The sequence below is a fragment of the Lipophrys pholis genome, assembly GCF_963383615.2.
Source record: "Lipophrys pholis genome assembly, chromosome: 17".
Lineage (NCBI taxonomy): Eukaryota > Metazoa > Chordata > Actinopteri > Blenniiformes > Blenniidae > Lipophrys > Lipophrys pholis.
Genome location: NC_137643.1, coordinates 3,195,918 through 3,220,662, shown reverse-complemented (window position 1 = coordinate 3,220,662; position 24,745 = coordinate 3,195,918). Strand labels below are relative to the sequence as shown.

The window sequence follows — 24,745 nt, the reverse complement described above, 5'->3', positions numbered from 1 at the left end:
TATCCATGAGTTTTGTGGTTTACACGATAAGAGAAGTATTGAAGAGGAGTATTTAAAAAAAACATTTCGTCTGACTTTAAAGCTGGAATGATAGTCTGGTACAATTAGAAATTCAAGATGAATTCATCCCCCACACAGTGTGTATTTATGAGTATTGGACCGTGTTTTCCATAAAACGTTAAAGTAAAGATGAAAACTTTACCTTTCGGAAACAAACAAATTGGTGAGGATAACTGATTGTGGAATTAGTTATTGCTCACAATGAGTTGTTCCACATAAATAGACCTCAAAACTAAAAAACAAACACTAACTAATCATACTTTATTAATCCCCGTTTGACTCATCCTATTCTGGGATAAAATTATTATGGGTCTCTGGGGAGCTGATTGGGGTCAAGGGTCATAGCCGGGGACCCGCAACGGTGACCTCTCCACTCTGAGATTTGAATTATGAGAATAAATTCATAAATCTGACTATAAAGTAACTTCTAGGTGGCCATAATCCTCTTCCGTACATCTCTTCCTCGAATGATGACACGCGCAGGTGTGCATCCGCGTATGCCCGTGACGTCACTGCCTAGTAACAAGTGCCTGGCAGAGAAAAAAAAAAAAGATTTCCTCTTCACTAAGTTACCGAGTCGCTCCAGGAGGGACGGAGGACGTTAAGGCGCCACCGGAGAGCTCTTCAAGCCGCTGTCAGTGACCCCCCCCCCCCCCCGACCGCTCCGTGAGCCGGTGAAACCCTCCAGGCCACGGGAAGCTCACCTGCGGAGTTTGAAGTGGGAAAAAATGGGAAGAAAGAAAGAATCAGAGGAAGAAAATCCGGACTCCAAGTACGGTGAGCGGACATCGACCGTTAGTTCCCTCAAAGAGCCGCAAAAAAATAAAGAAAAGACGTCGAGTAAAAGACTTGAAATGATCTGAAAACACTTAAAATTACACGGTGTTTTTAACAAATCGTGAGAATTGCTCGAAATTTGGTAAATTTTTATTATTTTTGAAGTTTGGAATTAAGGTTTAAATCTGTTTTTTGGTTCACGCTAAACACTGATTTGTATAAAAAAAAAAAAAAAAAAAAAAAAAAAAAAACGCGGGAAGCTCGCTGGAAAAATTAAGACTATATATGTATACAAGATTAATTTAGCAGGGAATCGATATTTAAATGAAAAATAATTGGGCTTTATAGGTTTGGCATACTCCACCATATTGTCCAGATTTTGTGATAATCGTTTATATTTAGCCTTTAATATAATTTCATATAGGTCTATCCAGTCAGCACTAGTATGTAAAGAAGGTTTAGGCCATTTCTTTGTGACTTTTTATCAACGCATCTAAAGGAATATCGCCCAAATACATGCTGTCACATTTAAGATCCCGTTTTCAAGTGAAAATTGAAAACTTTATTTGAGTTTTGGGTACCATATGTTTCCGCCACACCGAAAACAGAACTTTTTGAAAACAGCCCCCCGAGCATTTTAGGAAATGAAAACGGGCAAAAAATGACCTTTCCCTCAGGATCAGTCTCGGTGTAGACTCTATGGAAATACTGCTAAATGTGAAAACGCATCGTTTTTGCATTTTCGTTTCGGAAAAGTTTCATGTTCACATGACAACATTTTAAAAGACAGAAAAGCAGAAAACGACGCAGTTTTCCCTGTTGGGCCACTCAGTGAGTGCCGTTGTCTGTTTTTGTAATGAAAACACACATAATTGCACAGAGAACAATACGTTATAAACATTAACGATGGTGAGTTCACGGACATATGGACAGACAGCCAAGTGTGATGTTATTACAGTATAAAACTAACAAGTCTCAGGAGAATATGGACTGGGAGTCATCACACCATTGTCGATATTGCCCATCTCTTGTGCAGAATAACTATTTACCGTGGCTGTGGTGCGATCTAGCAGCATTTATGCCATCTATGCAGGGATAGAGTCCGAGCGTTTTCAAAACGTTCCTCCTTGGGAGCCGTTTTCAAAATTTTCATTGGCGTTGTCGTGTCAACAAACCCCAAAAACTCAACACAGGCAGGGTTTGGCCAACAAGTTTGACACCACAACTTTAATCTGAGGTGTCAGACTTTTCCATGAAGAAGTTTTTAATCTGTAAAAATGACAATGAAAACATATTACTGTGTAAGGATTTGCTTTTTCAGTTTGTTTACTGTGGGCCGCATTGTTTTAGTAAGAGCAGCAGGCATACAAGCGAGCTCACTTGTTGCTTAATTTCAAGGTGAAGTTGTAAAAACACAGAAATCCGACATTTTTGGACACAGCAGACTATTGGCACTATGAGCCTGAAGAAACAAACACGACTGCAGAGAAGAGTTCAAAAAAGACAAATTAGCGACTGTCCACTGCAAATAGATGAATTTAACTTGACTTTTCACTCAGGGGCATCATTAAAAATAGCACAATGTTGAAGGTATTTTTACTTACCTGCTTAAATAAAAACTTAAACCTGTTTGCAAATTTTGCAGGAAAGCAGAACTTGTATATTCAAACCAGCTGAGCTCATGATTTTAGTGATTTGTTTCACCCATTTAGATACCAAACTACACTGTGCTTTAAATTCTCGACGTAAACCTACAAACTCGGCTTGTTTAATGTTTATCCGAAATAATATTCATTTTAAATAAATTTAGTGCAATGGTGTTTATTTCCCTTCCTACTGACTTCAGATTCAAAAACAGGTAAATATTACAAGTGAAATCATCAGGTTTCTCACCGTAAAGTACTATAAGCCTGTACACTATATTGTACTCTTTTATGACATGGAAAAGAAATAAAACTGCATATTACACCCATATCTGCATATATAAACACTAGTAAAAGCTAGTTCTAAAGTCCAATAGGTAATTAAAAAAAACCTCTTGGAATTATTACACTTTGAAAGTGGTTAGTTAACCTGTAACGTACCAGGAGGGACAAATGAAACATACACTCAGTTGAACACTTAAGTGTCTTCCAGGTATACATGACAACACTAAGAAATCTTTCAGCAGTGAGACACAAATGATCTCGTCACCTTTTATTTTTAATCATACTGTCTTTAGTGAATCAGAGATGTTTCTGATCTAAATGTATTTGTCATTACATTGACTGAACATGATACAGGGAAGGCAAGTTTATTCATAAAGCACCATTCAGATACAAGAAATACAATTAAATGAAAGATTGAAGGAACATAAAAGTTCTGTTTCAGAGCTTTGAAAATCAAATACGACATTAGACAAATATAAAACAATAGCTTCTGAGCGTCTTAACAATAAATGACATAACTACTTCACTGGTGAGCTGCAGTAAAAGGGAGTGTAGTTGGAACTGTGTGTGTTGGTCCCCTGCATCGTCCTTATCCCACAGAGATGTCGTCACACGTCTGTTGACAGTATGGGAGGTTTAACAAACCCTCCCTGCAGGTAAACACCACATGGTGGGACTGTTAATGTCACTTAAGAAAGCCAAAGTGACCCCGAATGAAGATGTCTGATAAACCAGAAACTGATGAGATAACCTTAGATCAGTAGGTAAAGTTATGTTCTCCTCTGAAGGCACTTTCATTCATCTGATGGGGGATCAGCTCTCCATTGTTCATGAGGAAGTAGAAATGTTTTCAGTGTTGATGAGACTACCTGGTTAATGTGAGAGATATCATACAGAACAGAACAGTTGAAATGTTGAACTGTAAAAGTCATTTCAACACATTATTACATGTTTGAATGAGTCTGCCCCTTCCCCTCTTATCTTATCCATCTAACCTCTACTTTTTCATTAGTTAGTGTTGTGTAATCAAGAGGTTACCAATTAACTGGGTAATCATTTATTTTACATACTTGAAGAGAAAAGTGAGATTTGTGCACAAACCATACAATCTGTTTAAAAGTTGACCTCATCTGCTGTGTAAATGTCTAATCCTTCTTTTGTATGTGTGGGTTACTCCGCTGATCGGAGAAATGAAAAATGACTTCATGTTTCCCAGCAGTTTTTACAGGTCATAAAACACGTCACAGAGGTTCCACAATGAATCCTTCGCTCTAGAAACACAACGGTGTCCTAGCACAGAGGAAACCTGACACTTTGGACATTACGAAGCATTACGAGGCCCCGTGAAGGCGTTTAAATAGAGAAGCTTCAAACTCCATTCATGTTTGTCTCACAACATTCACAATTAGTATCTTTCTTTAATGATTTGATCATTATGACTGAAAACCTTTCAATATGAAGCAGAGGTGAGAAGTGTAGTAAAAGTTTTTTCCATAAGTACAACTACTGTTTCTGTGCCTGAATTGTTCTTAATAACACACTTTATTATTGTGTGACTGTTGTTTGAATATCCAAGTAAAAGTACACAGTGCTCTTTTGGAAAGTACTAAAGTAAAATACAAATAAAGGTGCTATTGTTGAAGAATACTGAAATGAAAGTACAAAGGTCTCTTCAAAAAGTAGTTTAAGTATCCACTACTTTAACTGCATTGGCAACAGCAGGCATTTGATTCATATCCCCTGTATCGAAGGTCAAAGTACATTTCTCAGACAATTATTAAAGTGTATGACAGATACGCACACACTGTGGTGAACAAGGTGTATTCCATGGTCGATGGTGCTTGAATTGTTCTCAATTACAAGTGAATGAACTGTTATTAATAATACACTCAAGTAAAAGTTCTCCTCTCAAAATCTGCTCAGTCTGTAACAACCTATATTTGAATAAAGAGATTGGAAACTGAATGCTGATGCATTGTGTGTCGTGTGACCCAGCAGCTTGTTCTCTCACTGCTCTGAATGTGTGCTTCAGGCTGGTTTTTATTATTATTATTATTACCGTATACATTTCTTTGCCACATTGCATCTTAGACTTGGCTGGAGTTTGAACAGAGTAAATAGTCGCTGTTAAGTCATGTATCCTGTTTTAACATTTGTATCCTACTAAGACGACACATGCCAGAGTAGATATAGTCTTTGTCAAGGTTGAGCTGCCTGACACCATGTTAGTACACGAAGCGCAGAAAGTAAAGACATTAGAGGGATGCTTTGTGCTGTTGAGAAGGAATTAACTGCAGAAAACACACTTCAAACTTCAAAACTCCAGAAATATTTAGATCTTATCTAAAAAGTTCTCAGATTGATATTCTTCTTGATGAAATAATGCAAATGTCTTGACTTCCCAGCATCGGACAACCTCGCTCTGCATTCAAATTCTATCCAAATATACCTGAACTGCTCACCCGAGTGCTGTGCCTCAATTTGGCTCCTTTAGTTTTTGCTCTATGTCGTGTATTGTAGATTAAATAAATGAGATCAGCTTAACTACGATTCAGTTCAGAAAACTGCTTCTTGTGAACAGTAAATTAAAGAACCTTGACTCATTGTTTGTTATTAAGGCAAGTTTCTCCTTTGTTCCAGGAAACAAAAATAAATCTCTTCTTCCTTGTAGGAAACGCCCTCTCTTATACTGATTCTACTGTAAAGTGAATTATAAACACTTTTAACCTCACTCACTTGAAAGGTCTTCCTCATCTAGTAATTCATTAACTCCCAGAAGAGAGGACAAGACGACTATGTGCTTGCTGGTAAACATCACCACCATGTTTTTTTGGGGACATGCACCTTCATATATAACCCAATGCAGGGAATGTGTAATTAAATCCAGCGTGCACTCCCAAACGGCCTACATTTGAATGTTATTTCAAACTGTGACGCAAAGATGTGAACGCCGACGTTAGCAAGTGAACCTAGATTCAGTTTCGTCTTGTCGTCTGTCCTCAGTCCAAAAAGAAATATGGCGGATGAAACAGTCGAGTGCTCATAGAAAGGAAACATGACTTGGCTGTTTTCTTTTCCCAGGAGAACCAGCTGAGTTTGACCCGAGCTTCAACGGGCCAATACACAAAAGGTGAATCTTCTGTCCAGCTGTCAGCTTTCTGATGCTCTATGTCGATTTCACATTCGTCATCATCCTAGCAAACTTGTTGCTGTGTCTTGTTTTCCACAGAGGATGCACTGATATAATCTGCTGTATTCTCTTCCTGGCCGTCATCCTCGGCTACATAGCAGTTGGAGTATTAGGTAAGAGACACCAAATACACGCAAATAATGTAAAGCTAAATGCATTTTTAAGGTATCAAATGTATGTCTTGTCATTAAATAAACCTACTTTACAGCCATTCAGTTGGATCTTTACATTAATTCGGTCTGATTCTCATACATCATTAAACAATTTGTTTCAGTTAATTCCTCTGGTAGAGAGAGAGAGACATTGTTGTGTCTCCCACCATAACGCTGATATAAATACAGGAGTCAGAATAAAACTGATTTATATTTGTGCTAATAAATGTCACATGGTCTTTAGTACTAATGATTACAATAGTCACCATAAATCAAACAGCTGAACCATCAGCTGCAGTTTGATGAATGATCTCTATGTAAATACTGCAATACCAGTCTACTAATCACCTTGTGTCCACCTCTGGACAGAGTCACACCGTTTTCCCCTGATTTTCACCTTAACAGTGCAGATTTGCCTTAAGGTTAATATAATACCAATTTACAGTTCATCAGTTATTTCATAAACCAAAACTGGCAATCTTATTGTTTCTTTGCGCCAAATTAAAATTAGATTCCATCTTAAAACATTTATTTTTTTTCAATTGTGTTAAACTATGAACAGCTGATTTCACAGTGAACATCCTGCCAGCAGCCTTTCATTGCCCCGTTAAACTCAAAACACTTTGCCTTATCTCGAGTTAACAGGGCATGTCTGGTTATTCAGTCACCTTATGTGTGTCAGCGTCTCCTGTGTCCTGAATAATCCTCCATTTCCTGCTCTGCAAGTAGTTCAAGGACAGGCCTGGGCCTCGGTGGAATCATGGATGTTAGATTTAGAAATGTGTTCCACCGCTATTACAAGCAAAATTATTTATTTGTCCATCCGCCCGTTCATTCTCTCCAGCACTTATTCTCACTCAGAGGCGCACGACGCTGGGCCGTCTCGACCAAGTACTTGAAAAGCAGTGATGTTAGTTGATGAATTCACTGGCTCTTGGTTGTGTGTGAAGCTATTACAAAAAGAAAGGTTCATGAAGAAAATGACTATATTGTTCTGACCTCTTGTGGTGTTTCTGAGAGAATGAAACTACTGTTGTTATTGCTTTACTGTTTCTGTCTACGTGTCCTGGAGTTAACCTGCTCTATGTATCGGAAATTACTCACTGCTCCAAATAGTGGTGTTGATAACGTCTCGTTGATGAGAATCAGCTGTGTTGAATCGGGGTCATACAGTAACGTTCCCTTGATAGCTCTTCAAACTCAACACAGTAAATGTAGTTTTTGTGTTTACTGAAAGCATAACTTGATGTAGAAGTTCTTTCTGTTGCTGACAAAGCTACATAGATAAAATATGTGACGTCAGTGTTTTTATATTTTCATTAGTTTTTAATGTGTGTTTACTTTGGCTCTATCAGCTTGGCTTTACGGAGATCCCAGGCATGTTCTTTATCCCAAAAACTCAACTGGGTGGTTCTGTGGCATCGGAGAGCACAAGTAATCACAACTCTTTGTCTTCATTTCATATCATTTTAAAATGGGAAACTGTACAAATGAAATATAAGAGCAAAGTAAGTGTTGTTCTCTTTATTTTGCAGAAATCGGCCAAACCTGTTCTACTTTGATATGCTCAAATGTGCCATGTCCGTTAACATCATTGCGAGCGCTTTGAATGGTCTTCAGTGTCCAACCACACAGGTAAAGAGCTGCTGGATTTCATAGTGTGTAATATAATGTGTGAATGACTGTCCTCTCATGTCTTCCCAGAAACATCTAACTTTGTGTTTCCAACAGGTGTGTGTGGAAAAATGTCCTTCTGAGTTTGGGGCAGCGCTGTATTTACCTGGTCAGAAACTAGAAGATGTTTTCAATCAAGATCTGTGTGTGCCAGCTTTAGATCTGAAAACTACTACGCTGGTAAGCTCTAGCAGAAGATCGTCTACATTTTTACGGGCTTTTCATATTCTTACAACTTCATGATATAACAATGTTTTCAGACCGTGTCAGAGATTTTGGAAAAGGAGCTCTGCCCTTATTTCTACGTCCCCAGTTCTCCTGGTGAGAAAAGACACATTTTACCTGCAGTAACTGAGATTGCGACTGAAAGTTATTGAGAATGTATGAAGTGATTTCTCATCAATTTTGACTTTGTTCTATCCTGATAGTGCTGGGGAGATGTTTGCCTGATTTCTCAAAACTGGAGGACATCCCTCCATCCTTTTCTAATGTCCCGGGCCTCCCTGCTTCAGTCAATGACACAATCAGCATCATCAAGAATGGCACTGGGTAAGAAGCAGATTCCTCATACTGTCTCATCCTCATCATGACTGAAACACAAAGCCAAAGCTTTAAGTTCATACGTCTTCTATAACTTCTGAAATAACACACGTTTCTTCTTTCTCCTCATCATCAGCGCAAGGTCGGTGAATGTGTGAGTTTTTGTATTGGGCAGTAGTGTGGCAGCTGGTGATAGCTGTAGTGTTTCGCTTGGTTATTCACAGCAGCCTTTGAGGAGGCATGTTCTCAGAGCTCACAGCTGATTGCCTGGGGTTTGTTTTTATAGCCTGTATTGCCTTGTATGTGTCTTACTACTTATGTAATGGAGAAGAGAATTCATCAGATAATGTTTAAAAATGTACTTGTTTAATAATTATCACTAACATGTAGAATTCATTTGGTTCATCTTTTCTTCCCGTCACATAAGTAGAGAATCTCTATATCAGTAAAAACCATTTACCATTCTTGTCTTTGCTTTCAGGATGCTTCAAACTAGTTGTTATGTCTCAGTTTCAGTTGTTATTTTCTGTCGGGTTTAGTTTTGAAAAGCAGAACAGCCATTAATACAACCAGGCCTTGCTTCTGTATTCATTAGGGACCTTGTGAATGGATTCAATGCCAAGGAGATCAGCGTTCGAATCTTTGAGGATTTTGCGTCGTCATGGCCGTGGATCCTCATGTGAGTTACTGATCTGTGCCACAGTGCACACTGCCACCTGCTGACACACACATCATACAGCTCTTCACTTTGTAGCTGTAAATAGATTGATAAAAGACTAAATGTCATATCAAATAAGGTTCTTTTAGTCCAGTGTTCTCGCCAGCCAATTGCAGCCTAATGGGCCGTTACACTGTCACTTGTGAAGTAGACAGTGTAACGGCAGTAGAAATATTATCATAATTCAGTGTCTCCTCTGCATTCATTTAGGAGTGGCGGTCTGGATCAGAGACTGATCAGACACTTCGATCTGTGATCCTGCATTTTGGCCAAATATAGTGGCCGACACAGAGAGCGGACATCAAACATGGGCAAAAGAATTACGATGCAGATGCAGAGGGCAGGGGATTCACGCCATATTTAACGGTTTCCACATCCCACAATGGACGGGGAAAAATTGAAGTTGACATCTAAACATCATACCAGCAGCAGTCTTAAATACAACAACAAATATTCATTTGTTTCCTGCTAGTGCCAAAATCCCAACTGTGACTACTGACCAGCACCAGGAGACCTGAGAGCATGACACTTGTTTTAAAGTCCCTGCAGTAGTTAACAGTGAGCTTCACAATCCCGTTTAAAGTTATTTTATTGTTATATTGAAGCACTTTGTGCTTTTGTACCTGAATATATGTCTCATATGCTCACGTCGTATGAACCTCTGTGCCTTCTCATGTCCTCTGGTACAACTGTTTTATTCATAAAGTCATAAAATGTAGAATAAAGACTTTCAGTAAAGCGTCCGAGATGTTGAAACCATCTATTGAGGGCCTGTGGGGAAATATAAAGATTTAAACATTTCAAGGAAACCTTAAAGCATACATCCGTCTTGGCCTTTCATGAATAAAAGGTATAATTCTTTATTTCAGTTCTATTTAACCTTTTAACTATTAAATTGCTCCTGTGTTATTTTTTGGACCATTTTATTGTACTTTATTCTCTCTGAACCTTGAACCTTAAACGTGTGTCTTAATTTGTTGTGCTTAGTTTTTGCAAATCCAGCTTTGTTTCTCTCACATTCGATACTCACTTCACATTTATTAATATATTTTTTTAATTTTACTAGTTTTATTACCCGTATAAAGTTTGACTTGACTTCAACACAAAGGTCTACTAAACATGTACTTTATGAGACATACTTATGCTATTCAGTACTATCCAATGACCAACATTTTTATACATTTTTCACAGTTTGTAATCTTATCTTTTGTGTTGGATGAAGGATGCTGGAGCAGGGAGCATTAAAACAATCAAATAGATGCATAATTATCGAGCCTCCTGATGAAATAAACCTGCTAATGACACTGTTGGATCATCTAAGCTGTTTTTCAGGCCCTGGGATAGGAAACATTGAACGTTTGGCTTTGTTTTTGTTTTGTGGAATTATGTTTTGTGTCGGTGTGCTTGGATGGTGGACCAAAGTGTAGACAGCCATTGGCAATGATGATGGAGTCCAAAACAAACAACCTTATTGAGCATGTCTGACAATAACCTCACATTGAGCCGTCTCTCTCTGTCTCAGCTGCCTGCTGATCGCCATGGTGGTCAGTCTGCTGTTCCTGCTGCTGCTGAGGTTCTTCGCTCCTGTTATGGTGTGGGTGCTCATCTTCGGAGTCCTGGCTGCCGGGGCCTATGGTAAACACTCACAGATATGTTTCTGTGTGCGGTGGCGTTTTAGCTGCCAGTCTACACTGGATTTTACTCTTTACATCGCTGTGAGGGACCACATGGTCACCCCGACTCGGGATGTGTTTTGCCTGAACGAGATTTGGTGGATGAGAAAGGATGAGGTTGCAAGTCAGCGTTTCAGAAATAAAATTAGGTTATTTGGAATGCTCACTTTTCACAAATCTGAAAAAACAGTCATTTCCAACCTCACAGCAAGTTGGCTGACTCGCACTCAGACTCCGTCTCTCAGTCGTCTCTCCGTTCCCTGATACAGACAGAAGCCTTTGAATAAGCCCAGCCCTAAATTGGTCCAGTCAGGACAAACTGGGCTGAACCAAAAATGCAAGGGGTGTTTGAGCCACCCTACCTTAACGTCAATCAAAAATTGGAATTATAAATGGCCACAATTTACAACAACGCAAACACAACAACTCAAAACATATACAGCGATTATTTTAACATTCACCAATTCCCCACTATATATACAGTAAAACCCCTGATGTAGGGACGCCCTAAAATCCAGGAGCAAGTTTCCCTTGAAAACAGGTATCCTCTCTTCAGAGGGAGACGTCACGGGGACAAACTGTAGGGCCAGTTGTTATCGAACAAACCAAACACTAAATAATGTCATGGAAGAAACACCCCATACGGTCCAGTCTTGAGTGGGCAAGATCAAACAATTAGTACAGAAAATTATTACAACGTTAACAAGAGTCAATTTTAATGAGGCATTCTGGCACAAAAAACAGTGAAGTGTAAAAACAAAAAACGAAACTATAAATCCTATATAGCCGCCTTACTTGGTGGTTTGTCGGCCAGATTGGAGCCTTTTGCGGCCTGGTTTTGGCCCATGGGCCTAATGTTTGACTCCCCTGGTATAAAGTGAGACTTAAGCTTGAGAGGGGAGGTTGTCCGCTCATTAAGGTGTGTAACAGTTAAAACCTCTTCGTGCAAGCTGAGAGGAGCGTCACAGCACAGCACCGCGCTGCGTAGGAGGAGGCGATTTATCACATTTCAAAATTAATATCCGGACATCACAGCAAACAAATATTTGGATTATCGGGTCCAGTCCAATGATTTTGGCTATTTTAGTGTCGCTCAGCTTGAAATTTGCCAGAAAGACCTGTCTGTTATCCGCGTCAAGCAGGTTGTCCGCTCATTAAGGTGCGTTAACAGTTAAAACCTGTCCATGCACAGTGAGAGGTCTCATTACAGGGTGTCTGCTCTTACCGAGTTCGCTTGCCAGAGGTTCTACTGTGTACACACTAATTTATTTTTTAATCTTTTAGTTAATTATGTGGAGTCGTACCTCGCCCACTTGATTCACCAGAGAGTGAACATGAACAAAGAGAGGAGAGGCTTGTCTTCGCTTAGCTTAGCTTAGCCTGGTGGAACGCCAGTCATTACAGGACAAGGTCACATGATTGCAGTCATTATGATGATTCGTTTTGGGCAATTCTGTACAAAACCCCGGCCACGCCAGTGTGGGTGACCCGATGCTGCAACCCACCTCCAACACAAACTCCCAATGTCTGTAGGCTATGAGCTGTTTGTTGAACTACTGTCGCACTTTCAGAACACAAGCACAGTTTGATTGATTTATTTCGACTGAATGAACAATTTAAAATTAGATGAAACAAAAAGAAAAAGGAATAAATAAATAAATAAAAAAGCCCATTTCGATATAATATACTTTGACTCGTTCGAGTCAAGCACAGTTAACTTGAATGTAGTCCTCTTGTAGCCTCCAGCGGGTCCTATGTGGAAAAACTACATGTGCTCTGCTCAGATCTACTTAACCATCTGTATAAAAAGCAGTAAGTTTTATTGTATTGAGCGGCTTTTCTCACTCCACATCGGTTCTTTCATTGTTTTATAGGATAACAGTGTTTGAATTTCTTCCTTCAACCCAACAAAATAGTTCACGGTCTGTCTGCAAGCAGGAATTATGTTCACTATAAAGTTCAGGTTCAAACTTCAGAATCCCAGCAGTCATAATTTCAGTTCAAGGACGGCCGGAGGTTATGTGTCTACAAGCTGTAAACTGCACCGTTCTGCTCTGAGTTGTTTGAGTGTCCTTATGTCACTCTTTATTTCTTCCGCAGGGATATGGCACTGCTACTGGGAGTACGATAACTACAAGCAAATCTCTGCCACCATCACTGATGTTGGTTTCACCACCAACTTTAACATTTATCTCCAAGTCCAGGAGACCTGGCTGGCCTTCCGTGAGTCTGATTGGTCACTTTTGACTTTTGACTCTTCCAAGTGCTTTTTTGAACTGAAGCAATCATCTGTCACACTGTCATTGTTGAATGAGGAATGATGAGGTCGAGAGGTGGTTCAAGAATATATTAAGAAAAGAAGGACTCCGTGACTTAATGTTAAAATGCAGTCGTTAAAAAAACATTCTGGCAACAATTACCAGCAGTAATATCAAATTAAAAGCTTGTCTCCCTCACTCTACCCACCAGTGATCGTCATATCTGTGGTGGAGGGGATTCTTCTTTTGACTCTCATATTTCTGCGAACCAGAATCCTCATCGCTATCGCCCTCATCCAGGAGGCCAGCAAGTGAGTCATGTCATACCACCAAAGTACTGGACACCTTTTGAGTTTTCACATGGCAGATTGAGCATTTAAACTGATTCGCTTGATTATTCTGTTTTCATTTGAGGACACTGTAATGTCATGGTAACGTGGAAATGTTTTCATGTTGCTTTGTAAAAGGATGAAAAGAAGCATTTTCGCCTCGGTATAACCTCCTGCTCTGTGTTGATCTTCTGCAGAACTATCAGCCACATGATGTCTGCTCTGGCGTTCCCTCTGGTCACATTTGTTCTCCTGTTGGTGTGTGTTGCTTACTGGGGCATCACCGCTTTGTATCCTTTACTTTTGTGGTTGTTTATTCACAAGAACGGATATTGTACTATTCAAAACCTCCAGAGCGTGGACTCTTTTCTTTAAACTGGTGTGTACAGATATTTGGCCACTTCAGGGAATCCAGTCTACAAAGTGGTGGGTTTAAACTCCACTATGAGCAGCTGTCAGAGTCTCAATGGCAACGTGACCTGTGACCCCCAGGTTAGTTGTTGTTAAATTCTGTAATCTGCAGTATAATCTTCTCCTCTGTCCCTATGACGTCTGTCTTCCCTCATTGTATCCATGAACTTCTTTACTGGCCTTCCTCCTCTCGTCTTGCCTGGCAGCTCCATCCTCAGCATCATTTTTCCTACACAGTTTTCTCTCCTTACATACATGACCAAGCCATCTCTCTCACTTTTCCACCATATTGTAAGAGTCCCTACACTCACCTTAACTTTCCCAATCTTCCTCTTCTCCTGGAACCTCCTCATTTGTCTTCCTCTTCTGCTTCAGTCTATAGTAGCACAGTTTCCAGTCACACCGTTATTTAACAACGGCTGTGGCGGTTGTTGTCCCGGGTCAATCAGGTGTGATTATCATATTCTGTTCAGTATTCCAATCGCTAAAGATTTTACACTGAATGCCCTTCATGACACTTGAAAATTTCTCTTTGAAAGTTTCTCCTCTAAAATTTAAGGGCATATAGAGAAAATGTACAAGTAACATAAGGCACAAATAAAAAAGATTATCTATACATAAATTACTCATTTATAAAGAGGGGTTACAATTTAAAGTGGAAATTGAGTTTTCAAACAAAGAATTCATATTATCTTTTTTTTTGTTGTAATTCTTGCATATTCAAAATTTAATTAACAACCCCATCACCTATAGAACAAAGCTAATCCACCCAAGCTCATTAATGAAGGGATGGAATAACAAGCTGCAGATGTCTCCACCCGTCACCTCACTTCTCCGCTCCTCACATTCATCCTCTCAGAACTTCAACGCATCCGATTATCCCAGCTGCCCTTCAGCCCGCTGCATCTTCATCAAATACAACGAAGAGGGTCTCTTTCAGAGGAACCTCTTCAACCTGCAGATCTACAACGCTATAGCCTTCCTCTGGTGTGCCAACTTTGTCATTGCACTGGGTCAGTGCACGCTGGCAGGGGCCTTCGCCTCGTACTACTGGGCCTTCAACAAACCCGAGGACATCCCCATGTTCCCCGTGTGTGCTGCTTTCATGCGCACTCTGAGGTTGGTTTCAAAGCAGCTGTCACTTCAGTGTCAGACCTCCAGTGTACTTTTTATTGAGTGACAAAAACACAGTCTGTACCACAGAGGTTTAACAAGGGAAATCAAAAGTGCTCTGATCATTTAAACATGGCGAATGAAGTCTTATTCACTACTTGCATGATTTGCCATCAAGCTGACTGTCACAGTGAAGACAACATTTATGTAGACATAATGACCTTTTAAATACTTGGATCCTCCTAAAGAAGAAGGTTCCAGGACGTTGCGTTTGACTGCAGTTCCCATTCAGCCCTCCAGAGGGCGTATTAGATCTGTGCGAGGTAGCAGTTTATGAGCCAGATCAACTGGTGTAATATATCCCAATATATTCTCCATTATTTAGCTTTGCCATTTGTTTTGTTTTTTTACTCCTACCATTACATTCAACTTTAACTTGTGAGGCCTTGTGTTTATTTTCCATATTAGGTACCACGTGGGTTCTTTGGCCTTCGGTGCGTTGATCCTGACGCTGGTGCAGATTGTGAGAATTCTTCTGGAGTACATTGACGACAAACTGAGATGTAAGGCCGAGGATTATGACACAGACTGAAATACAGCGTCAAAGCTTTTTCTTTCCGAATATTGAAAATTAGTGATTTCACAGTGCAATGAAGCTGCATTTTATCTCCGTAAAGTCTAAAATCTCGGAATTGCTAAAAAAAATGTGATGGAAAGAAATTAATAACAAGAAACTCAAGCTGGGTGCTTTTTTTCCTCATCCTCAGCGTCCCAGAATCCAGTGGCACGTTTCATCATGTGCTGCCTGAAGTGCTGCTTCTGGTGTCTGGAGAAGTTTATTAAATTTCTCAACAGGAACGCCTACATCATGGTGAGACATCATCAGATAAATCATCTTTAGTGGAGTTAGTGTCTATTCAGCTGCTCTCTTTCCTACAGGGGTCACCACAGCAACTCATTGTCTTGGCTGGCTTTTACTAAACACGATGTGCCACCAGCCCTGTCGTAGCGATGGTTACTAATCATCTTTGAAAGAAAATTAAACTACAAAATTTATGGACATATTTTTTTATATGTATATATAAAATTATTGAAACTGTGAGGTTAAGTCTTGACTTTGTGTGTGTTGAACGCTGGTTTGCATTCAGGAAGGACATGTTGTGTAAAAACTGGTCAATCTACATTGCAATGACTTTCTGTGGCCACAACAGTAAAGGGATCACCTAAATAACAATTTCTCATGAGATATATCACAAAAGTTTATTTTTTTTTGTTGACAGATTGCCATTTATGGGAAAAACTTCTGTGTCTCTGCGAAAAATGCGTTCCTGCTGCTGATGAGGAATGTCATCAGGTTTGTTGTGACGTTTCTCTTCTGACGCTCGCTGGTACAAGTGTGTTTGTTAGAATGTGTGAATGCTGTGTGGTCGCAGGGTCGTGGTGCTGGACAAAGTGACGGACCTGCTACTGTTCTTTGGGAAGCTCCTGGTGGTCGGAGGAGTTGGTGCGTACAACACTGCTGCAGATCTGTCAGTGCAGCTTCCATCCATCCATCCATCCATCCATCCATCCATCCATCCATCCATCCATCCATCCATCCATCCATCCATCCATCTATTCCACTTCGTTCAGCTTACCAGTGAAAGCAGGGTTCAACCTGGACAGGGCATCAGTCCATCCCAGACAAAAGACACTCACAATCACACCTGAAGTCAATTTAGAGACATCAGTTACCTTCACATGTGTGTTTGTAGATATTAGAGGAAGCTGGAGAAACACGGAGAACATGAAGACCAAAGTGAGAATCTCCCCACTGAGTGGAGAGTCTAACCGATACACCACCGTGGGCTTGATAAGCTGCGAACGCTTCATTTTGACTGCTTAAAAGCAGTTTTTTGATGTTGTGTTTCTTTCCTCCTGCAACAGTTAAAACCACAAAAAGAATAATGAGCTAAAGCTGTGTTCTTCATACAGTTCATTTAAATCAGGAGAGACCTTGAAGGCTACATGGGGGTGTGTTAGTCCGCCTCACAGTCAGATCATTCCTGATTGGAGTCCAAGTTTTCTGTGACTTCAGCCTTTCTGTGCAAAGTTCCTTCCTGTGTGTGTGAGAGAGATCGGCTCCAGCACACGCCACTCCAGGTTCTATCATATGTAATGTGTCTCCAAGCGTTACCATTTCTGTTCACAATCTCTACTTGATAGCATTCACACAGCAGTTGAGATGGAAGGAGGAGGAGACCTTGAACTCTACGTCTTTTTTCCAGGTACTTTGTCCTTCTTTTTCTTTTCGGGCCGTATTCCTTTACCGGGCAGTGACTTTCGCTCTGAATCCCTCAACTACTACTGGATGCCAATCATCGTAAGTTACTGACAAACCTCCGTCTTTCTGAGAGCAGACTTCAGGTTGACTCTTTACTCCATTGTGTTGCAGACGGTGGTGTTTGGAAGCTACTTCATCGCTCATGGATTCTTCAGTGTGTACAACATGTGCGTGGACACACTCTTCCTCTGCTTCTGTGAGTAAACGTTTATCATTTATATCGAGCCCCGGGGGCTCTATTGGCCGAGATTCCATACTGTGAGAGTTGTTGTGAAAAAAACATGGACAGAATTTTGATACCATGAGACTCAGAATTAATTTCAGGTTGTTCATCAAAACATTATTGTCTGTATTCTAAATTATATGTCTTGAAACGACAATGTTTGATCACTGGTGTCACTGTTCCTCTCACAGTGGAGGACCTGGAGCGAAACGATGGATCTCTTCAGAAACCCTACTTAATGTCCAAAAACCTCCGACAAATCCTCAACAAATCCAACGAGTCTCCAAAACAACGGAAAAGGAAGGACTGAGCAGCGTCTCCCACACACACCTCCCATTGTTTTTATTAGACACTCCTTCTTCGACGTTCACCAAACTCATTTTGTGATGTTGCAGTTTGGAATTGTTCGAACGTGTTTGTATATAAAGTCGTATTACTTCCTGTTCACATCACAGGACTCCTTCCAGCTATTGGGAACTTTTATGAAGTTCAGTTTTTGTTTTGGAAAGTTGTTCTTATGACTGTTAAATGTTCAGAAGTGGACGCGAGCTTCACACGCCACAAGATTTATGTTGTTTGTTTTTAGCAACTGATTTATTCAACTGGAACAAAGACGTTCTTACAGCTATTTTTAGATATTGTTTGTAAAAAAGGTTGTTTGTAGATATTTTTATGACCTTTATTGTAGGAGCCGGTCCTGTACCGGCTTCTGAGGGAACACAACCCCTCATTTGGCTCCTATAACCTCAATGTTGTTGATTATACTGATAAATTGTAAAGGACAGTGGTTCTTGGTTAATTGTTTACTCCTGCTGAATTTTCTACTGGTGTTACTGGACAGCAGAGGCAAAATAAATTCATGTTTTCTGACTGAACTGTATTTTCAAAAACCTTCTTGAAACGGTGTCTGTGTCTGAATCCCGTCTGTGGACCTCCTGTAAGATTTCATGTTTGAGGTGAAGTATTGAACTGAGGTCGTCTTTTAACTCGTCCCTTAACTGCAGTCTCAATATCTGATGTAGTCCCATGCCTGCTCTAAACCAAAGTTTTTACCTGCTTTTAGATTTCCTTTTAGGTTTTGGGTATTAGCTAGACCAGAGATCTGCAAACTTGATCAGTAAAAGCCACCTTTGCCACTTTCAATCCATTAAAATCGGTCTGCAGACAGATTTTAATGTCTAAACTTTACAATGAGAAGCTCTTAAAGTTGTTAGTAGACTATAGTTTTGACTTATAAAACTGGATCGATGCATTGATAACATTGCATTTAGAAGTTCAAAGGTGACTATTGATACCCGTAGGTAGATTTTTGTGCAGCAGGAGAGGGAGTCTGACAGTACATACAGCTATTTTAAAAGGCAGGACAGTAAAATAACAGTTGTGATACAAACATAGCTGGGTGCTCACAGGCTCACTGACAGGTTAAAGAGTGAATAAATAAATGGAAGGAACCGCTACAATACCACTATGAAGACTTGTTGAAAATATGATAAAGAAGGTACAATACATAGATAAAAAATCAGGTTGAACTTCATTACATAAGACCCAAGAGTAAAGTGCTTTCAGTACTGATTTAGAAGGGAAATGGCAGCAGCTGCTCCTGCAGCGGCTCGTCTTAAGTTTCGGGGCTTTAAATCTCCGTCCAGATGCCAGGAACTGGAACTGTCTGGCCAGGGGATGGAGTCATTGTTAGAAATGGCGCTTACGGTTTTAAATAGCTATTTTAATATGTTTTTAAATTGTGTTGACACGTTTAAGTCTCTTTTTAACTTTTCTACTGGTGTTCCTGATTTTGACATTTTTTGGGGCTTTGACCTTGGTTGTTTTTGACATTCCAGCTGCTGTTTCTTTAAGCCTTTTCTAACTATTTTGTGTATATATTTGCTTTATATCTTTACTAGTTGTCTTAGCCATTTGAACAGTTTTCTCTTTTTTTCCCAAGTTGTTTTGGGCACTTTAAGTCGTTTGAGGCAGAGTGTGATGGGCTGAGGATGAGGATGTGGAGGTAGAGTTTAGGATGTGGTGACAGTGGAGCATCTTTGGAGGAGGGAGACAGGGGACGCCATCTTGTTTGTTTTAGTGAAAAAGGGAGGGAGGAGGAGGAGGAGGAGGAGGAAAACATCGAGCAGCAGCAGCAGCAGCAGCGACACCGGCAGAGGAGCACAGAACGCGGCTCGGCGGTGAGTCTTTCCCGGTCTATGTGAAGGTGGTGCTCGGTACATCAGGGATGCAGAGACACGCGGGCTTTAGAGGGATTGACAGCGGCTAATCGTTAGCCACTGTCACCTGTCTGCCCGGAGCGTCATGAAGCTCACTGCGGCGCGAGCGTCATGAAAAACCGCGCTAAAGGGAACGAGCTCGCCCTGTTGCCATGGCAAACGACTCCTTTCTGTTTAGAGAAGATAACATAGGCGCGTGCATTGCATTTTAAAGTCCTGCAACGACATCTTCTTTTTTCTTTTTATGGATATATATATATATGTAGAATAAATGTGCACCTGATACATAAATGCTCCGATTAACACCTCACCTTCACACCTAATGTAAATAAGCAGACACCAGGAGTAACAAAGAAAACAGGATGTGCGTTAACATTTATATAAATAAAACAAGTCATTGAGTGCAGGAATAACATTTAGCATGAAAATTGCTATAAAATCTGCAATTTGCATGTTCTCTCTGCGCAGGTGATATAGTGGTCATGTTTCAATTGGAAGGTCGCGGGTTCGACCCCCGTGTGTGTGTGCGTGTGTGTGTGTGTGTGTGTGTGTGTCTCGGTCAGAGTAACATTCACTCACTGGCTCCAAATATTAGATAAACTTTATTAGTCCAGGATTTGACCTCATCTGCCTTCGGAACTGTCGTCATTTTTCAGCTATAGATCAATATTGATCTTCTTTGTGACTCGTCCAACCAGTTCATCCATTCACCTGTAACTTCGAGCATCAACAAGGCATCTCAGCCAAAGGTGTCAGTCATCAGGGAGGGAAAAGCTGCTGATAAGAGAGAGAGGAAAAAAATCATCAGGGACAAAGAGAGCAGTGGGAAACGATGTAGACAGACAGAACCAGCAGATGGCGGTAATGCAACTTTATGGATGCTTCCTGTCGTTAAACACAAAAGAAGAGGAGAAGAACTTGGACTGTTGCCATACCGAGCCATGGTTTAGAGAATTCTCAATCAATTTGCCTCCTGCTGGTATTAACTAGACAAACATCTGCATCATGAAAGCTCCCACACGACAATGAGCGGATCTGTTACGCTCTGTTTTACTACATCTGAGTCCTGATTTCAATTCTGTGTTTTTGTCTTTGTCCTGTTTTGTTTTGTTTTTCCCCTCCAGGCCCGACGCCTCCCCCCTTCCCCCTTTCCCTGGTGGTGAGGAGGCGCCGAGACGATGTTTTATGCCCACTTTGTCCTTAGCAAACGAGGGCCGCCGGCCAAAATCTGGCTGGCGGCCCACTGGGACAAGAAGCTGACCAAGGCACACGTGTTTGAGTGCAATCTGGAGAGCAGCGTGGAGAGCATCATCTCACCAAAGGTCATTTCCTTTCACTGCTCGCTCCTGGGTTACATCATTGAACGGGGACAGGTGAAGGCGGACCCGGACAAGGTCCAAGCGGTGGTGGACTGGCCCAGACCGATGACCCGTAAGCAGTTGCAGCGGTTCCTGGGGTTCGCTAACTTTTACCGGAGGTTCATCAGAGACTACAGCAAGGTCGCAACCCCCCTCACTCGACTCACATCCACCTCAACCTCTTTTCTGTGGACACCGGCGGCCGAACAGGCGTTCAGCACGCTTAAGCAACTGTTTACCCAGGCTCCGGTGCTGTGCCATCCCGACCCCCTAAGACAGTTTATTGTGGAGGTCGACGCCTCGGACTCTGGCGTGGGAGCAATATTATCCCAGCGTGCCGAGGATTCTAGAGTGCACCCCTGCGCCTTCTTTTCAAGACGCCTCACTCCTGCTGAACAAAATTATGACGTTGGTAACCGAGAGTTGTTGGCGGTGGTGCTGGCGTTGGAGGAGTGGAGGCACTGGTTGGAGGGTGCTTCCCAACCTTTCGTGGTCTGGACGGACCATAAGAACCTCTCTTACCTTCAGACCGCGAAAAGGCTAAACTCTCGGCAGGCGCGCTGGGCGTTGTTTCTGGGACGGTTTAACTTTACTCTCACTTACAGGCCAGGGTCCAGAAACACAAAGCCTGACGCCTTGTCCCGGCAGACCACCGTCGAGAAGACTGAAGTGGAGCCAGAGAACATCCTCCCCTCCACCTGCATGGTCGCGTCCTCTTCCTGGGACATCGAGAGTCAGGTCAGACGTGCTCAACTCACCCAGCCCGATCCGGGTAACGGTCCGACTAACTCTCTCTTTGTCCCTGAGCCTATGAGGTCCAAGGTTCTTCAGTGGGGGCACTCTTCCAGGTTAACCTGCCATCCCGGTTTCCAACGAACACTTTCCTTCCTGAGACAACGTTTCTGGTGGCCCTCCATGTCTCAGGACACCCGAACCTTTGTGGCTGCCTGTGCCGTCTGTGCCCGAAGCAAGGCATCTCACCAACCTCCTGCGGGGCTGCTCCGCCCATTACCCATCCCTAGTCGACCCTGGTCCCATATTGCCGTGGACTTTGTTACTGGTCTCCCCCCGTCCGACGGGAACACGGTAATAATGACTATTGTTGACCGCTTCTCCAAGTCTGTGCACTTTGTCCCTCTCCCGAAATTGCCCTCAGCGATGGAGACAGCGGATCGGATGGTCAGGGATGTGTACCGACTGCACGGGATCCCCCTCGATGTGGTGTCTGACCGTGGCCCGCAGTTCACGTCTCAGGTATGGAAGGCTTTCTGTAAGGCTCTTGGAACATCTCCCAGCCTCTCCTCAGGGTACCACCCTCAAACCAATGGTCAGACGGAGAGGACCAACCAGGACCTGGAGACTGCACTGCGGTGCATGACGGCTCGACTTCCATCGTCCTGGAGCTCCCAGTTGCCTTGGGTGGAGTACGCCCACAATTCCCTCACCTGCTCAGCCACTGGTATGTCCCCGTTTATGGTGGCCCTGGGTTACCAACCCCCCCTGTTCCCCACCCAGGAGGAGGATGTTGCTGTGCCCTCAGTGCAGGCCCACCTTAGACGCTGCCGACGGGTTTGGAGGGAGGCTAGGGCCGCCCTGGTCCGATCATCGGCCCGAAACAAAGGACTGGCTGACCGTCGGAGGGCTCCTGCCCCCTCATATCGCCCTGGACAGAAGGTATGGCTCTCCTCCCGTGACCTCCCACTCCAGGTGGAGTCTCGCAAGCTGGCGCCTCGATTCATCGGGCCGTTTGAGATTGAGGAGATCATCAATCCGGCGGTGGTGAGGCTGAAGTTGCCAGCATCCCTAAAGATTCATCCCTCATTCCACGTCTCCCTGGTGAAACCGGTTCACTCTAGCCCTCTTAGCCCCACCACAGAGCCCCCGCCACCCCCCCTGCTCATCGATAACCATCCTGCCTTCACAGTGAACAAGATCTTGGACGTTCGTCGCCGGGGTCGGGGATTCCAGTTCCTGGTGGATTGGGAGGGTTATGGGCCTGAAGAGCGGTCGTGGGTGCCGAGGGGCCACATTCTGGATAGGAGTCTGTTGGTCGACTTCTACCGGGAGCATCCGGAGAAGCCTGGTAGGACGCCAGGAGGCGTCCGTTGAGGGGGGGGTCATGTCACGTTTCGCAGTGTATACTGCTGTGTTTGTTTTTGTGTGTGTGTGTGGGCGTGTGTGTGGGCGTGTGTGCGTAGGTGGAGCGGACGGCGTAGGAGGCTCACCTGAAAGAGATGATTGAGGCCACTATATAGGAACCGGGTTTCCACGCTCTCATCGCCAGATCGTCTCGTTTACCCCCGCGGTACTTTGACTCGGCCCCTCGAGCCTTATTGTAAAGCCAATTGTTTATCGTATACTACGGTATTTTGAGTAATCTGTGTAACTCCCCTCCTGTGCAGTCCCGGTGTGCGCCGCGCTGTCCAGCTCGGGAGATCGCTGTCCGGTGACGTCAACCTCCGCCTTCACGCCACTCTCCGAGGATTGTCCGCCCGCTGGAGAGATCGCCTAAATAAACTCTTTTCTTAAACTCAACTTCCTCGTCCTGTCGGCGCCTGAATCCTCCTTACACCTTACATGACACAGAATTTTGATACCATGAGACTCAGAATTAATTTCAGGTTGTTCATCAAAACATTATTGTCTGTATTCTAAATTATATGTCTTGAAACGACAATGTTTGATCACTGGTGTCACTGTTCCTCTCACAGTGGAGGACCTGGAGCGAAACGATGGATCTCTTCAGAAACCGTACTTAATGTCCAAAAACCTCCGACAAATCCTCAACAAATCCAACGAGTCTCCAAAACAACGGAAAAGGAAGGACTGAGCAGCGTCTCCCACACACACCTCCCATTGTTTTTATTAGACACTCCTTCTTCGACGTTCACCAAACTCATTTTGTGATGTTGCAGTTTGGAATTGTTCGAACGTGTTTGTATATAAAGTCGTATTACTTCCTGTTCACATCACAGGACTCCTTCCAGCTAATGGGAACTTTTATGAAGTTCAGTTTTTGTTTTGGAAAGTTGTTCTTATGACTGTTAAATGTTCAGAAGTGGACGCGAGCTTCACACGCCACAAGATTTATGTTGTTTGTTTTTAGATGCCCTGTAGCAACTGATTTATTCAACTGGAACAAAGACGTTCTTACAGCTATTTTTAGATATTGTTTGTAAAAAAGGTTGTTTTGTAGATATTTTTATGACCTTTATTGTAGGAGCCGGTCCTGTACCGGCTTCTGAGGGAACAAAACCCCTCATTTGGCTCCTATAACCTCAATGTTGTTGATTATACTGATAAATTGTAAAGGACAGTGGTTCTTGGTTAATTGTTTACTCCTGCTGAATTTTCTACTGGTGTTACTGGACAGCAGAGGCAAAATAAATTCATGTTTTCTGACTAACTGTATTTTCAAAAACCTTCTTGAAACGGTGTCTGTGTCTGAATCCCGTCTGTGGACCTCCTGTAAGATTTCATGTTTGAGGTGAAGTATTGAACTGAGGTCGTCTTTTAACTCGTCCCTTAACTGCAGTCTCAATATCTGATGTAGTCCCATGCCTGCTCTAAACCAAAGTTTTTACCTGCTTTTAGATTTCCTTTTAGGTTTTGGGTATTAGCTAGACCAGAGATCTGCAAACTTGATCAGTAAAAGCCACCTTTGCCACTTTCAATCCATTAAAATCGGTCTGCAGACAGATTTTAATGTCTAAACTTTACAATGAGAAGCTCTTAAAGTTGTTAGTAGACTATAGTTTTGACTTATAAAACTGGATCGATGCATTGATAACATTGCATT

The 24,745-nt window shown here is 42.2% G+C and overlaps 1 protein-coding gene across 1 annotated transcript; it reads left to right on the top strand.

Moving 5' to 3' along the window:
* The first annotated feature begins 611 nt into the window (after positions 1–611).
* On the top strand, positions 612–18,254 carry LOC308123164 (choline transporter-like protein 4). The gene is made up of 22 exons (XM_080485496.1): positions 612–837; positions 5,847–5,895; positions 5,995–6,068; positions 7,463–7,541; positions 7,643–7,742; positions 7,839–7,961; positions 8,042–8,102; positions 8,210–8,330; positions 8,917–9,000; positions 10,562–10,674; positions 12,813–12,935; positions 13,182–13,281; positions 13,497–13,589; positions 13,689–13,791; positions 14,570–14,829; positions 15,292–15,386; positions 15,591–15,694; positions 16,104–16,177; positions 16,257–16,327; positions 17,091–17,185; positions 17,258–17,342; positions 17,561–18,254. The coding sequence occupies exons 1-22, from the start codon at positions 789–791 to the stop codon at positions 17,677–17,679; spliced, it is 2,175 nt and encodes a 724-aa protein (XP_080341622.1). The 5' UTR covers positions 612–788; the 3' UTR covers positions 17,680–18,254.
* The last annotated feature ends 6,491 nt before the right edge of the window (positions 18,255–24,745 follow it).

Bases quoted from the DNA above. Each gene is read 5' to 3' on its own strand.
- LOC308123164 (XM_080485496.1), top strand. From the start codon at position 789: ATGGGAAGAAAGAAAGAATCAGAGGAAGAAAATCCGGACTCCAAGTAC. The intron at 12,936-13,181 runs GTGAGTCTGATT...TCTACCCACCAG, and splicing joins GGAGACCTGGCTGGCCTTCC to TGATCGTCATATCTGTGGTG. The intron at 15,695-16,103 runs GTGAGACATCAT...TTTTGTTGACAG, and splicing joins ACAGGAACGCCTACATCATG to ATTGCCATTTATGGGAAAAA.